The following is a 15,488-nucleotide window of genomic DNA, read 5'->3' as shown; positions in this document are numbered from 1 at the left end:
ACTTCTCCAAATTGGCCAATGACCATGTAAACTCTGCAACACAAAAGGAAGTGCTAATAAATAAGAAAAAAACTTAATAAAACAAACAAACAAGGAAACACTTCTGTTGGCTCAGGATATCAACAAAACTAACAGCAATAAAAATAAATAGTTTTACAACAATATAACAAACAGGGCTTATTGTTCAAAGATGCTTTGCTCAGCTTACAGGATGATGGAGCATATGGCTAAAGGTTGTACAGTCAGGGCTGGAAGGAGGCAACTATGAACAAACCGTATGCACGTTTGCCATGCATGTGCATGAAAACACACATCTGTGTCAGAGGATGCATAGGTGGCAAAGGAGATTCTGAGGTAAACCCATGAAAGGCTGTGAATGAGTCAGTCAAAAGCTTTATATAACAAAATGTTATACACGGGCTCAGCCCTCCAACACCCAAACAGCTTTCACATCCACAGTAACCTCTGCATGTGATAAGAGAAAAATCATAACATGACTATTACCTACTATTGTTGAGTATGTTTCTCTCACCTACACACCCCCCGGGATACAATCAGAGGCAAAGGGCAAGAATAAGGCGGGTTTATAAAACATAAAAACAAAGATTAAGGGACAACAGAAACTTTACCTTCAAGACACAATAAGTTAAAATGTAAATATAGAAACAATATCACTTGGCTCCTTTTAAAACCACTTCTGCTCAGATAGAAAAAACAAAAACAAAACAACAACTTGTAGAAATTATATTAAATCTCAACCCATCAGACGTGCAACAGTAAAGTAAATCCCTTCTCCTTAAATATTAAATCAAAAAGTAACAAGATGAAAACATTTGTATACGCGCTAGTATGTACAAATTAAAGAGTGATATTATAATATTTACATACACACATCAGTCCCTGATCGATTAAGGCCAAAGTGCTGTAGATGCACGTGTCACCCACGTCACATGTAGGCTGCTGTTGCACTTAAGTGTTCCTCAGTTTGCAAAATGCCAAAGAAGCAGTTATACAGTTATACTCAAGGCTTTTGCTCTAGTATTACTCGTCTCTCAAGCATATAAAACTAAGCAAACTTTAGCATCAGGAAATAAAAACTGTCCAAACACCCTTTTTCAGCAGTTGGAATTTTGTCATTTTTGTCTTTTTTTCCTTATACAAAAGTGGAATATTTTATATACAGTAGCACTAGAGTTCATACGAGATTCACTACAGCCTCCTGGGACTTCCTGAAACGCTCGCTCATCTTGAGAGAGGGTATTTATTAGGGAGGATGAGAGTGCCAACAAGTCCACCCGTTAAATGTGAACGAATGCAGGAAACCAGGGCAGTGGAGCAGTGCTGGTCTCTTGTATGTGTGAAACCACAGTGCCAGTTGATGGAAGAGTCAGAGCATGCCAAAACCCTCACTGCCCTCGCTGATGGCCAGCTTCAGCATCTTGTGCAGCTCCTCGTAGGAGTCGTAGGTAGGGAGGCACAGCTGGTTAAAACTAGACAGACACAGAGAGTCAGCATGTGGTTGAACTATTGTTGATTTGAAAAGGAGAACGGGCTGATATTACATTATTTCTTATGTATAGAGAAAAAAAAATCAAATTAAAAGACCAAAAACGGAAATGATTTTAAACATTTCCAGACGTGATACAGCAAAACACACCATCACAGAGCTCTATTGTTTCCAACAACTATTAAAAACATATCAGTGAGCCATGGTGTTGCAGTGGGGATTTTTTTCCCACTCTCTCACACAGTTTATTTTGACTCAGTCCCATGTATGCCATCCTGTTGCTGCCATAAAAAAAACTCATTAGTATGTATAAATAAGCCACTGAAGCTATTCCACAGAAATGTGCTATTTTCTCCTGTTTGAATAACATTTTTTTTGTACAATTAAAGATTTTTACTGTACCTGTGATCTGGTCTTAAAGATTTATATCATCAGTGAGAAGACTGTTGGTTTTAGACATGATGCAGGATTTGGCAGCAGTCAGAAAAACACATAGCAGCACTGTTGAGGCATGTTTTTCTCTCAGTATGTGTGCTTCTACTCACCAGGTGTGTGCAGTGGGCAAAGTGCTATGTGTGGGGGCAGCGATGATCTGGAACGAGGGGCAAAGAGTGTTGAACCCGCCGTGGGGTAGCTGAGAGGAGCCAGTGGTGAACTGCAGAAGACGAGCCAGTTCTTCTTGTGTGAAGCTGGACACCACCGCCCAGAACCACTTCATCACCTGAGGGAAGGAAAAAGGAAAAGCAAACAAGATCAGACATTTCCACCAGCTGCTAGGGAAGAAGGCAAGATAAGAAAAGCGTCCGTGACGTACCTTCTCTCGGAAGTGCCATGATCCACCAACAATCACAGCGTGGGCCTTGAAGTCCTGTACGTTTATGTCACCAGTGCCACACATCAGCAGCTAGAAGCACAAAAATCCATAAATATCCGGTGTTGATTAAAATGTCAGCAGGACTTAATTACAATACATCGCACATACCTCCAACTCGTTCTCATCAAATATGGCTAGCAGGTTTTCTGGAACCAGTTCATTCAAACCTGCAATTGATCAGGAAAAATGCACCAATTATGTGCACATTACCAGAGATCTCAAATGAGAGGAACTGGCAAGAAAAATACAAATGCAAAAATGCAGCTGTGTGCTAGCTTCATTTCCTTACCTTTAAGGAAATGTTCCACCTCATCTCTTACCTGACTGGCCAGTCTATACTGGGCCAGCAGGTTAAGATAATGCATCTTGTTTTCATTGGTCACAGCAATTTGAGCTCCACCAGATATAAGCTCCACCACCTGGAAGAGAGGACGACGGGGTGAAAATGACAGAAAATGACATTTAAGGTATGTTGAAAACTGGCAAGTAACAGCAAGAACCAGAGGAAAGAATTAGACATTGAAAAATGTCACATTACTTCTCAGCTAATTTATAAATATTTGGGCAATTCATTTTAATGTTAAAGAAACAATTTGATGAAGTAACGTCGTTATTTAATTAAAAATCTGCGAGTCTGAGCTCTGTTTCATCACAGATTTATGCAGCCAGCTATTTGGGTGATATTTTACAAGTGAACAACAAAGTTTATAAAGAATGCCAAACTCTACTCGTCCATCCTTTTATATAAACTCACCACTCTTCCTCTTTTAAGAAAAATTGAGGCTCTAGCCAAACAAGCAATATGGTTTGTTTTGCTTGGTTTACTGCTTCGATCTCCTGGGATCTCCTACATCAGTACTTAAAAAAAAAAAAAAAAAATAAGGGGAGGTTCCTTTCCAAAGTGTTGCCTCACCTTCTCCAGCTGTCCCGACTTGCTATACTTCTCCTCGGCAAACACCAGGTCCATTTCACTCACGTCATTGTTTAGGATGAAGCACACTTTAGTTTTGTAGAACTCCTGGTCGTCCGTCTCAAAGTACTGCATGTGGAAAACCAAACGAAAACCCAGGAAAAAAAAAAATTAAATTTTTAAATAAACACGGTACTTCATCTTCTAGCAGGGAAGGATAAAAAGATGACTGGGTGGACTGGAGTTCTCAACTTTGAAAGCGAAGTTATTTGGATAAACAGCCAAACACATTGGGTAGTTTTCTGTTAAATAAATAATGCCAAGAAAGAAATGAGGTTTCTTGGCTTTGTCAGGAATGTTTAAGTGATGAGATAGAACAGTTGACACTAGAGGATAAACAATAGAGATGTGACCTTACAACTTCTGAGCAAAGTGTCTCTTTAATTGGAATGCACTGCGTTCCATACCTTGTAGTTCATTCTCAGGCCAATGATTTGGGCCAAGAAGGAACGTGTAAAGCGAGCTCGAACCAGCTGTTTGTAGGCTCCACCCAGAGCAGACTCATACAGACATTTCCCTACAACGCGACCCGCAAACTCATACATCTTTAGGCGCAAGTGGGGTGGCCTCTCGGGATTTGGGTGTACCTGGAAAATGAAGACGAATACTCTCTGTGAGTTTCAAAACTAAGTGTTGATGGTGTATACAGAATATACAAAGGGTTGAAAACAGAAACTCACAAGGCCCTGGTTGTTGTCACTGAAGCGGGTGAACAACTGATTCGATGTGTCAAAGAGGGTCTTGCAAATCAGTTCAAACCACTCCCTGCGTGGACCGCCCCAGTCCAGAGCTGCAGAGGAAAGATTTTAACGCACCTTAAATCCTTTTCTGATTTTAAGTGAAGTGCTTGAGGCAAAATGTCATTTCTCCAATAGGCCTCGTGTTGATTGTGCGTTTACCTTCCTCGTCCTGAAACACGACCTCAAAGTTTTTACTCCAGTCAGACACTGAGAAGTTCCTCGTGGCCTTCAATGACTGAACAAAGAACAAAAACGACAATTGAAACAGTCTATATGATCATAATGGTCACGTCACTGTTATGATTACACCTGTGGTCTTAAAACATAGCTTATAATAAAAAAAATAAAACAAATCTGAGTAAATAGAACGTCCTAAATGTAAAGCAAAAAACACTTGGAAACTGAAATCTCAGAGGACTGACGTACGTGTGTGTGTGTGTGTGTGTGTGTGTGTGTGTGTGTGTGTGTGTGTCTGGCTCATACTCAGATGGTGAAATCATGCCTCAGATTAACACGCGCCATTTGGTTAATGCAAAATCCTGTAACTCCTGCCAAGTTCAACTCTTATGCAGGAATATATCAGACATGTGTACTACACACACAGAGACAAAAGGGAGCACTGTTTCACCGTGTTTGGCATCGTAGAAAAAACATTTTGGAAAAAGGTCAGAGTGACATGTGAGCTGATATTTAAAAAGGCTTTCCTCTAAACCTTTTTTTTTTTTTTTTAAATCAGAAAACATTGGTAATAAATGTTTTTGTTAATAAACCTCGGACTTTAATGCTTAACGTCATTCTGGTGCACTGTTTTGGAGAAATAAATTACATACCACATATTACACACTGGATTAGACAAATTATGTCTATTCTTCTGCTTTTCCACTAGAAAGAATAACATACGGCGTAAGACTTACTGAATCCAGAATGGCGTGTCGGCTGACTTTTAGGCAGGTCTTGGTGCGAGGTCTCTTGGAATGGATGTGCCTGAGTTCACGCTGAAAGAAATTCACCTTGTCTTGGAACGTTTCAGAGCCGCCTAAAAACAACATTATTAAATTACTACTACTGTTTTCCAAAGAGACGGTATTTGCTAAGTGCAGATCGTGCAAAAGTAACGGCGTTCCACTCAAACAAACCAATATTCTTGTGCAGGAAGCGAATGAAGGTGGCAGCCATGATGTTCCTATCCTTGCAGCTTAGCTCCACAGGAGGCTGTATCCCATCATCCACTACTAGAGTTAGGTACTTGTGAACTGGGTCAGGACCATAATAGGTAAACTAAAGAAAATAATTCAATTAAACATTAACCACGTATAAAACAAAGCGATCTAAAAAAAAAAATACCGATTCTCCAGGATTGTCTAACATTAGTTCTGCTTACCTTTGTTCCTGGACATACTCGAAAGGTGAAAAGGCGCCATGGAATAATTTTCAGGTAGAATTCCTTCACGGATAATTGCTGTTTGAAAAAACTCAGGTTCAATGCCCTCATATTTTCATACCGGCAGTTTTAAAATCTCTGAATTTAAAATAAATAAATAAATTGGAAGAGACAATAAGCATACAAGAACAACTGAAGTGTTTCAATTATTACTTCATAAAATATAATCCAGGTATTAAAGCTTTTGTGTAAATAGGTCTGTATGTATGTGGGCACTGATCTAGAGGACGAGGACAGTAAAGGTGATTCTGGTTCCAATACCTAACCATTATATTGCCACCGGTCACTTACCTTTGGCGATATGTAACAGTAGACCTTTTTTGGTTTCTTGACCTTCTCAGGTTGTCCCTCCACAGGAGAGTCATGTTCATCCTCCTCTTCTCCCATGGAGGGCCTCCTCTGGGGAGCCAACAAAGAGGAGGCTGGTAACTGCCACGATGAACTGCTGTAGTTCCCACTACTGTAAAGGTATGCCTCAAAGTAGATGCTTATGCCAGGAGTGGATACATTCTTCTCCACGCAGGCCTTTTCATTCTCTGCAATGTGACATGCAAAGAGGAGCATTAGGCTATGAAAACAGTAGCTAATACATTTCTCTTCAGCACGTACAAGCTGCTCACCACTGAGAACAATTATGTCAAATTCCCCATTGCTGAGCGGCTGATCCTTGTAGGAGATGCGAGCCCTGAAACAACCAGTCTTCTTCAGGGTCAGTCTCAACAGAACCTGGCACTGCTGCTTGTTGACTGAAACAGATTTGCTGTAGAGGCCCTCCAGACTGTCATCATCTGCTGTGCCTAGCTGAAAGAGCAGAAAGACTACAAATGAATCCAAGCTTAGTTCTAAAGCTAATGGTTGTGCAATTGTGCAACTTAAGAATAAAAACTAATCCTAGGTTTTATACTCGTCATCATCAAGAAAATAATCTCAGTTTAATGGGTAAAAGAACAGGAGTTTCACTCGCTTACAGAGTGCACATGGACACTGTAGTTTGCTTCATCTGTCAGAGATGTGGAGTTACTAGTAGGGTTTCCATACTCGTCTCTGGGCTCAATTTGTAAAGTGTGCCGCTGTCCGTTTGTTAGCACCAGGGTGGAGAAATGGTAGGCTATCTTGGTTTTGGATGGAACAACTGTACCTGAAGTGAAAAAGAGAACAGAAATATAGTCATCCAAAATAAAGACTTTGTTTTGACATGTAAACTGCATGAAAACATTTTATGCATCTACCTGGCTGGAATATCTTGTAATAAGGGCTATAGGCCACATTCAGTCCACCCAGCTTGACTGCAACCTCATAGCGTCCAGCCTTGCGTACTGTAAAAGCCACTTTGACTACATTGGACTCTGGGTCTTGCAGGACTTCCTGTGTGACAGGGATGTCCAGGGCCAGTTCAATGTGAGTAATGTTGACCCTCAGCCCCACAGGCCGATGTGCTGGGAAAGGCTGACCATTCTTATAGAAAAGCTGAAAAGGCGAAAATAGAAAAATAAAAAGTGCCATTTAATACTGAAATGAGATTTTATTATCATCTCTTTTTCCTTTCTCAACATCTAGAATCTAGTGTGACCTGGACTCTGAAACTCATAGTCTGTCCCACTTCCTGTGGTTCCTTCCAGTCCCACGACACTTTGCAGGAACGTGGGTCCAGGTAGTTTCCCCGGACATAGTCGTAGATGCTACGATCACCGCGTCGCCCTGGATCCTCATTCTGCAGGAAGCTGACCACCCTTGCCGCAAGCTCACAGAGGAACTTGATGGTAAAGACAAACGCTATGATGGAAACAGTAATTCCACCTGCCACAAGAAGGAAAGAAGCACAAGAGTTGGAACTCATTTTGCAAAAAAACATTTCAGTATTAAAATAACTAAAGTTTAAGCAATGTTTCATCACCAACTATTTAAAAAACAAAAACAGCAGCACCAACTAAAGCCAAAGTGTGAGCAGGAATAAAAATCAGTCACATACAAGTAAACACCAACCATATCAACTCTTACACTACCAGATAATGTTGTACTCACCAATCACGTAAAACATGAGGTCCCTTATCAAGAAGCACAGTGCCACACTACAGCCAAATATGAGAGCTCCCGCTGAGAAGACAGTAACACAATGCACTATTGATTACTTCAATTGTAGAAACTACTCACTTCCTCTTCCTTGTCTGCAGAGTCCGTGTCAATGCTTGCACTTTCCTTTGTCTCTAGCACATAGTTTTCTTATTATGTAAATTCGGGTAGGTCTTCCATACCACTAAATTTATTTTTAAATCAAATGCAAAGAAAGGGTGTGACAAAAATGTCCAGCTTTGTCCTTTAGTATGAAAAACCACACCCTGTTAAACAACAGGAAAGCTGGTAAGGTAGAGAGTTGTTTTGTTGTCAGACAGATGAAGTAACACATAACTTCTCCATTAGAGAATTTGAGCTGCTTTCAAATGATCTATGCTTCTTTGAGTAACATTTGTGAAAACCCTTGAAAAGACTAAGCAAACAGTACTTCGGTTTATATGTTGTATCTGAATGCCTGTTGATACTTTGCAGCTGGCGAACACAACCACAACTAACACTCTTTAAAGGCAACAATAAAAACGTGATCAGGGTCTCACCAAATGACCACTTCTCATTCAGACGTCTCTCAGCGAGGCTGTGCACCAGCCGGATCTCGTAGTCCTGGTCACGACTCCCCCTGGAGGTCTGGAGGATCTTGATGCCTGTAGACAACTTTATGTAGTCTTCGTAGTAGTAGCCCCAGGCAGCTAAAGAAAGCTGCAGCTGACTGTCAAACTGAGAGAGATCATCCAAATTCATACAACCCAAGGTCTTCAGTCTGCAGTGTAAAACAAAAAGTGAAAGTATGTCAAGCAGGTAATAGAAATGAATCTAGCATTAAGCAACCGCCTTTCTTTTAGGCTTCGGGACTGAAACCTAACTTTAACTCAAGGTCTGTTAAACAAGAATGCAGTTCCAACCACACACACAACCCGTCCGGCATGCTTAACAAAATCTGGTTTAAGTACAATTCAGGCCAGGAGCCTCAATCTTATCTCCTAAACTACTCCAGTATTGCAAAAGCTACATCGGATGACATGTTCCAACAAGCCTTTTTCAAAATAAATAGAATAAAAGGAAAAAAAAAAAAATCTAATTCCTGTGGTGTACATGGAGGAGGAAAATACTGGATGAGCCAACAGCAAAAGATTATTAGAATTATAATAACGCTACTGTCCAGATTAATGGAAAATCATCTTTGGTTCACCAAGTCACAAATCAATAATAAATAAATATACTGATAATTATCAGCACACATTAATAAATATACAACAGAAAACTTCAGAAAAAACATCACAGCATCACTAATTGCATCTGGCACAAATGATCCCTCATACACATTTTTACTAGCTAGAGGCATCCTATAAAATCTTCCTGACAACATTAGCTCGAAATCAGATCAGCAACAATGGACTGGATAAATACAGTGTATTAATAAATACAAAGAAGACCTTTAATCCTCTAAAACAAATGTTCATACTGTCTCTGTGTCAGCTGACACAGAGATCATGCAGGGAAAAGGGATAGCTCAGAGTGGTGGCCCCATGACTGGAAGGTCGGGGGTTCGATTCCCCTGAACAGCTACCCTGAGGTACCCCTGAGCAAGGTACCGTCCCTACACACTGCTCCCCGGGCGCCCAGTGGCTGCCCACTGCTTCACTGAGTGAATGGGTTAAATGCAGAGAGGAATTTCCCCACGGGGATCAATAAAGTACACTTTCTAATTACGCTTTCACAGCATGATCTTTATGGGCAAAAATAGAGATTAGTATAAAATATTATCTGAATAACTAAAATCAAATCAACTGTAAGACTGCCTTTTCTATCCTTTGTTAATCAGCATGCGCGATGCTGTCTCAGTTTAATATGTACATACTGACAATAATGGTACAACTAATACTAAAAGCAACTTTAAATCCCCACTTACACTACATTTTGATAAAAAAAAAATTAATAATTAACTTTGGCTTTTTCAGTTCTTTACTGAACCAAAAGCACAGAAAAAAATGATGTGGGCAATGAAGGCTTACATAAAAGCCAACAGCAGTGGAGGCAGCTATAGTGTTGCAGCCATGACCTTCAGAAATGTGACACTGTATCCCACTAAAAATGTCAGGAATCTTCCTAACAAACAGTATTTTCCATGTTTCCGAAACAAAGCTGATCTCTAGAAACATAACAGTTTACTCAAAAAAGAATCCCAGCACACTTATTGTTTTGATAGCGCAATAACTAATACTAATCATAGCTGGTTCTGTTTGAATCAGAATAAAGCACCCAACACATATACAGAAACATCTGCATTACTGCAGGGTCTCACAAATGCAGTCTCTAAAGAATGCTTTTTACTGCAGTGACCCTCCAAAACACTGCAGCCTACACAGCTCCGTGTCAGCAGACTCAGCTAGCCGTGAATGGAGAGGGTGCCCTCAAGTGGACATAAATAAACCTAGTGTGTGTTAACCAACATGAAACAACTTAAAAAGCGTTAAAAAAAATAAACAAAATCTTAGAAATCACCTGGAATAATCTATATTTATGACAAGGCAAAAAGTAATTGATTACATCAAAGGGTTGCTGCTCATACCAGATTAGTAGAAATGTTGAAGTTAAGACTTTTCATTGCTTACGTATGATAATAGTGCTCCAGGTTCTGGGAGCAAAGCCACTCCTGGAAGGCAAAGTCTCGGAGCAGCTGGATGTGAGCCTCTGCGATCTCCCTCCAGCGCTGCTGTTCCTTCACCACCTCTTCCAAACGACTAAGAACACTCAGACTCAGTTCCTCAAGTGTGTGTACATCTGGATGGCACATGAACAGCATATAAAATCTCCAATACTCATACTTGCCAGTAAATCCACATCAGTATAATGACCCGAAACGTCTATATCCTCATTAAAACCTACTATAATGAAAGCTTAAGCCTGTGCTGTTTGTATGTGCATGCCACTGGCATCAATTTAGTCTGAATGTTTACTGATCAAAACAAAAATATCATCAGAGTCAAACCTAGAGGTAATGCAATCTCTCTGAAATAAACCCATAGTAAATCCAGTTGAAAGTGATACTTTTGCCTCTGTTATTTCTGCAAAAACTCAAGTCTTCTCACACATATCACTAACATCAGCTTGCTCTTTAAAAGAAAAAGAAATCAGCTAAATGTCTGTATTGTTTTGGTCAGGTAGGATTGAAGTCAAAGGTGATCCACTGACCTTCAAATAAGTTTCTGTATTGAGAGAGGTTATGTCCTTTGAGCCATTCCTCGATCTGACTCTCTTTTCCTTTCTTCCAGCGCACTTCCCAGAAAAAGATCCACGACAGTGAGCAGAAGAGGAAGGTCAGGAAGAAACGGCGGTCCATCAGACCATCTTTCAGCCTTCACTCAGACTTCTCCGTGCTCAAACACCAAACACCATCGAGTTATTCAAATCTCCTACAACAGAGGAAAAACGAGTTTAGCCAGATGGGATTTTAAAGAAAAAGTTGCTCAAACAAGCAGTAGATGGAAACACCAAGGAGCCCGGCTGTAGACTGTTCTGTCAACAAACATGAATATTTAAATGTCCAGAATAATACGAAACCCGTGGCATTGAAATATGTATGAAAAACGAGGCTCTGACAAACCTTTTAGTAAGGACAAACAGGGTCAAAGATTTGCAAGTCAAATCCAATGAGAGACCAACAGTGCAGCTACTGATTATGACAGATATTGATAACCATTCTGGTCTCGCTAGCTCAGCTGCCAGCACGTTTTCACACTATCTGCTAGCTAAAGAAATAACATATTCAAACAGAAAGCTTAACTAGAATTTATTGGGAAGGTCAAAAGCCTCGGAAGGTTAACTGCAACATCATCAATTCTCTCTGGTCTGTTGACACAGTGGGAAGGCTACCCTTCACAACTGCTATAGTAGCACTCCGACCAGACAACACAACGCTAACAGCTAGCAGAGTTAGCCCTGAATGTCAGCGTCCTTTCAGAAATCTCGTCGCCTGCCCCAAAATGGTTATTAAGGTGCATATCGTCACAGGTGCCTTTTGCAAAACCACGACTACACAAAACAAAACTGAACAAATGCAATATTGTAATATAGCCAAACTATTATTAAACACTGCAGATACCTTCGTCTGCGAGGCGCTAGCGTAGCCACCGGAAAATGCGCAGAGCGGGCGTCGATTTTTGATTACGTCTGCGCATTGCTAACACGAGGGTAGCAAGTCGTACTTGTAGCCAGTCTGTGGGTTCAGTCACTGAAATTTGAAATGGTACGTAGTTTCTCACTGTATCAGAGTAACATCACCGACTTAACAATTGTTGTTAGATAACTTCTTTTTTTTTTAACTTGAAGGTTAGAAAGTTTTGGCAGATTTACCGTTAAGCTAACATGCTAATGCTAATGCAATGTTTCCACATCGGATCTTTAGTCGCGACGTTTTAAAGGTTAAACAGTGAACGGTATCTTTTTTTAACGAGCGTTAACGTTTCAAAAGGTTTTGAGTAGGTTCTGTCACTCTATTTAGAGAAATTGTATATTAACACAGTTGAAGTTTCTGCTGTTAAGTGTTGGTTGTGATCAATTTTGGGCTTCATCAATGCAGGGGAAGCAGAAAACGAAGAGATATGCAGCGATGAAAAGAATGATCAGTCTCAAGGACCAAAGAATGTAAGTTTCGCCAGTGCTTTCTGCGTCTCTGCTTTATTTAGAGCCATGTGATTCATTGCTTCACCCACTTCCCACGTAAAAAGCTGCCACAACTCATCGTTTGTTTTGTAGAAAAGAGACAGACCGAGCCAAAGCAAAAGAGAAAAAGAAGAAAGACCCTTCGCAGCTGAAGGAGAGAGAAGTGTAAGTTAGCCACGAAACAGAAATACGCATTGGATCGTTAAAAAGTGTTTGATCATGAATTTGGTTTCATTTCTTTGATTTTTGTGCAGGACTAAGTACCCATCGTGCCTCTTTTTTCAATACAACACTCAGCTTGGCCCACCATACCACATTCTGGTTGACACAAACTTTATAAACTTCTCCATCAAGGCCAAACTGGACATTGTTCAGTCTATGATGGACTGCCTTTATGCCAAATGTAAGTATTAGTGTTCAGTGGGAATTTTTTATGAAAATAATAAAGTTGCTGTATGTCACTTGTTTTATATCAGCATCCAATAAAACAGAAAGTTTATATGAATTTTTTAAATAAATTCCATCCCATCCAGGTATACCATATATTACAGACTGTGTAATGGCGGAGATTGAAAAGCTTGGAATGAAATACAGAGTCGCACTCAGGTAAAGGCTGCTTGATGTAAATAAGTGTTTCAAACTTGAATGCATTTAAAGTTATGTTTGTTATTGAAACAGTCTTCACCTCGTTTATTTTTTGTAGGATAGCAAAAGATCCAAGATTTGAGCGTCTGCCTTGCACACACAAGGGAACTTATGCCGATGACTGTTTAGTCCAACGAGTAACACAGGTAATATATGCAATTAAATGTCAGTGTTAATTTTTTTTGCACCAGCTGTTTGCTTGTCAGCACACACAAGAGCTTAACAGTAAGATAACACAATTAGGTAGCCTTAAAAATTGACCACAGAAAATAAAGGAACTACGTAACCAACTCCAAAACTCTCTAGAGTGGAGTCTTTGCAGCTATTCCCTAAACAAAGAAATTAGGTAAAGGATGTAGAGAAAATGTCTGCTGCAGCCTGCTGTTTACCTCAGCTGGTGTCCTTGTGCATTTACTGTGGAGAACGCTATAAAATATCGTGAAAGGAATCTGATATGAGTATATGAGCTCACTTCTGTCTGATGACAGTGACACTGATGGTTTTAAGTGCTGCCGTTTTTGCCGCTGTTAGTGGTGTTAGTAAGACTTTCTTTGAAGTGGAACAAACATTGTTGGACTTAGAAACTTACTGAATTAACTTTCATAAAATGTGACAATGTAATAAAACTGTTCAACAGATGGAAAATTGATTTTTAGGACACTTTAGCCTAACAGTAGCTGGAATAATGTTAGCTTACAATCAGCTGCTGTTGTTTAGCCAGCTCATTGTCAGCTTTCCGGAAATGGCAATGTCAGATATCTAATGTCTATCTGTCTGATCTGCTGATAGTAAGAAACAGATGATAAAACATAGGTATGATGCTGCATCTCTTAAGTCTGACTTTGCAGACACCGATTGCAGATTTGATGAGGCGAGTGGTTACCCTGTACTCAGGCTGAAATTAAACAGAGTAGTTCCAATAGTGAGAACCCAGCTGAAGCGATTAGTGTTTTGCTGTGTGCTACATGTGAGAAAGGACACTTTCAGACAAAGTTAAAACCAGATTTTTCTCAAGATCGTCCAGGTCTCATGTGCAAAAATCACCTCAGAGTCTCAGTTTCCAGAACAGCTGATTGTAGTTAGATCAGTTAATTCTGTGTTATCACTCTGAGTTCAGGTTGTGATATGTTCCGAGTATATTATATTAGTGATATGTGGTATTTAAACAAACAACAACAAAAAACAGGATGATCAAATGAATTAGAAAACAGGAAGGGGAAAAAAGTCCATGAATTGCATTTTATTTTGTGTGTTCCACTCTTCTATTATTTACTCTTGATTTGAATTTTCCTTTATGGATACCTTGATATCAAAGCACATATATTCAGAATCTTTGTCATTATACAAAAGTAAAAGTGCAACTAAATTATATGCAAAGAAGGCAATCTTATTAAACATTTTCTGAGGTACAAAACATAAAAACTAAAAATTTTGGTAAATAAACAGGATAAAATATATATGCATGTGTGTATTTGTAGAAGGAATCAAATAAGCAGTTCAGGTTTATTAAAGAAAACCAGTCAGTAAGAAGAGGAGTGTGATAGAGTTAAAAGTTTACACTAATCCTGCTTTCTGGAACAGTTCTCTGATAAAAGGCAAATTGCCAAATAGTAACTGTGATGTGTATAAATGTCCATCTTCTAACGCTGGCTATGTTGCTAAGGGGAGATGTAAATTATGTAAAAATATTTCTGCAGCACAAGTGTTACATCCTGGCCACTGTTGACCGAGATCTGAAGAGGAGGGTCAGGAAGATCCCTGGAGTTCCCATCATGTACATCTCAAACCACAGGTAGCAGGGTTCTGCATTTTAATTAAAATATATGGCAGCTTTAATTGTAGCTATTTTATTTTCCAAGTGTTTTTCAAATATAAAATTAAAATAATGTTATTGCTAACTTTGAAATCAATTTGTTCTGATTCTAAAAACAGGTATAACATTGAGCGGATGCCTGATGACTACGGTGCTCCAAGATTTTAATGTATCTACAGCTGACCAAGAAGTGTAAATAGACTGAAGTTTCTTGTTGATTATTCCTTTCATTTGTATTAAAAAATATTGAGGATTGAGGCTTATTTTGTTTTCTCTGGATACTCCTGCTTCCTCGTACAGTCCAGAGACACGTACATGTTAGGTTAATATAACAAACACATTAACTGGGGATTGTGGTTTGACAGTATGGGTGAGTTTGAGTGTGAATGATTGTGATGATCACCCCCTGTGATAAGCTGGTGACCTGTCTGGCGTGTATCCTTCCTCTCACCCAGTGTCAGCTGGATTAGATAAGCCTTGAATGGATGGAAGTTTCATTTAGTGAGGATGGGGTGTATTTGATCACATTTCAAACTGCAAAATAATTTAATTGAGTGATTTGTTCTTGAAACATTTTGTTCCAATTTTTTTTTTTCATTGAATAAACGTGTTATTGAAATATCTTCTGTCTTTCATTTTTCCATGTTAAATGTGTAAAGTGATGTTTACTCAGAGCTAATTTAACATTTAACAGTAATGTGACATTTTATAATCAAGAAGTACATTTCCTTATTTTCTACTTGTAGTATACTGTTAAATTGGAAAA

At 39.4% G+C, this 15,488-nt stretch overlaps 2 protein-coding genes across 4 annotated transcripts; one reads left to right on the top strand and one right to left on the bottom strand.

Annotated features, from left to right (window-relative positions):
- Positions 1 to 568: 568 nt before the first annotated feature.
- Positions 569 to 11,843, bottom strand: arel1 (apoptosis resistant E3 ubiquitin protein ligase 1). The gene is made up of 22 exons (XM_026151904.2): positions 11,705 to 11,843; positions 10,795 to 11,015; positions 10,215 to 10,383; positions 8,142 to 8,362; positions 7,555 to 7,626; positions 7,103 to 7,329; positions 6,762 to 6,999; positions 6,501 to 6,670; positions 6,153 to 6,333; positions 5,824 to 6,068; positions 5,473 to 5,550; positions 5,228 to 5,369; positions 5,006 to 5,127; positions 4,251 to 4,326; positions 4,032 to 4,141; positions 3,759 to 3,938; positions 3,295 to 3,420; positions 2,671 to 2,800; positions 2,490 to 2,548; positions 2,322 to 2,411; positions 2,053 to 2,228; positions 569 to 1,490 (listed from the first exon to the last, which is right to left on the bottom strand). Exons 2-22 carry the CDS (start codon positions 10,940 to 10,942, stop codon positions 1,388 to 1,390), a joined length of 3,063 nt encoding a protein of 1,020 aa, XP_026007689.2. The 5' UTR covers positions 10,943 to 11,015; positions 11,705 to 11,843; the 3' UTR covers positions 569 to 1,387.
- On the top strand, positions 11,294 to 15,343 carry fcf1 (FCF1 rRNA-processing protein). 3 transcript variants are annotated; one of them, XM_026151905.2, is made up of 8 exons: positions 11,294 to 11,597; positions 12,182 to 12,246; positions 12,358 to 12,429; positions 12,519 to 12,667; positions 12,798 to 12,870; positions 12,968 to 13,055; positions 14,607 to 14,701; positions 14,842 to 15,343. In XM_026151905.2, exons 1-8 carry the CDS (start codon positions 11,586 to 11,588, stop codon positions 14,888 to 14,890), a joined length of 603 nt encoding a protein of 200 aa, XP_026007690.1. In that variant the 5' UTR covers positions 11,294 to 11,585; the 3' UTR covers positions 14,891 to 15,343. The 3 variants fall into 3 exon arrangements, with proteins under 3 accessions (XP_026007690.1, XP_026007691.1, XP_026007692.1); XM_026151906.2 differs by lacking the exon at positions 11,294 to 11,597 and adding an exon at positions 11,701 to 11,848; XM_026151907.2 differs by lacking the exon at positions 11,294 to 11,597 and adding an exon at positions 11,998 to 12,080.
- The last annotated feature ends 145 nt before the right edge of the window (positions 15,344 to 15,488 follow it).

This window comes from Astatotilapia calliptera, chromosome 19 (genome assembly GCF_964374335.1).
Source record: "Astatotilapia calliptera chromosome 19, fAstCal68.1, whole genome shotgun sequence".
NCBI classification, from domain to species: domain Eukaryota; kingdom Metazoa; phylum Chordata; class Actinopteri; order Cichliformes; family Cichlidae; genus Astatotilapia; species Astatotilapia calliptera.
The sequence above is the reverse complement of the archived record's forward strand: the minus strand, read 5'-3'. Positions and strand labels throughout refer to the sequence as shown.

Coding starts and splice junctions, on each gene's coding strand:
- fcf1 (XM_026151905.2), top strand. Junction 12,430..12,518: donor CAGCTGAAGGAGAGAGAAGT/GTAAGTTAGCCA, acceptor ATTTTTGTGCAG/GACTAAGTACCCATCGTGCC. Junction 12,668..12,797: donor GGACTGCCTTTATGCCAAAT/GTAAGTATTAGT, acceptor CATCCCATCCAG/GTATACCATATATTACAGAC.
- arel1 (XM_026151904.2), bottom strand. CDS start 10,942: ATGGACCGCCGTTTCTTCCTGACCTTCCTCTTCTGCTCACTGTCGTGG. Junction 4,142..4,250: donor CGTGTTTCAGGACGAGGAAG/GTAAACGCACAA, acceptor TTTCCTCTGCAG/CTCTGGACTGGGGCGGTCCA. Junction 2,801..3,294: donor AGTCGGGACAGCTGGAGAAG/GTGAGGCAACAC, acceptor CCTCTCTTCCAG/GTGGTGGAGCTTATATCTGG.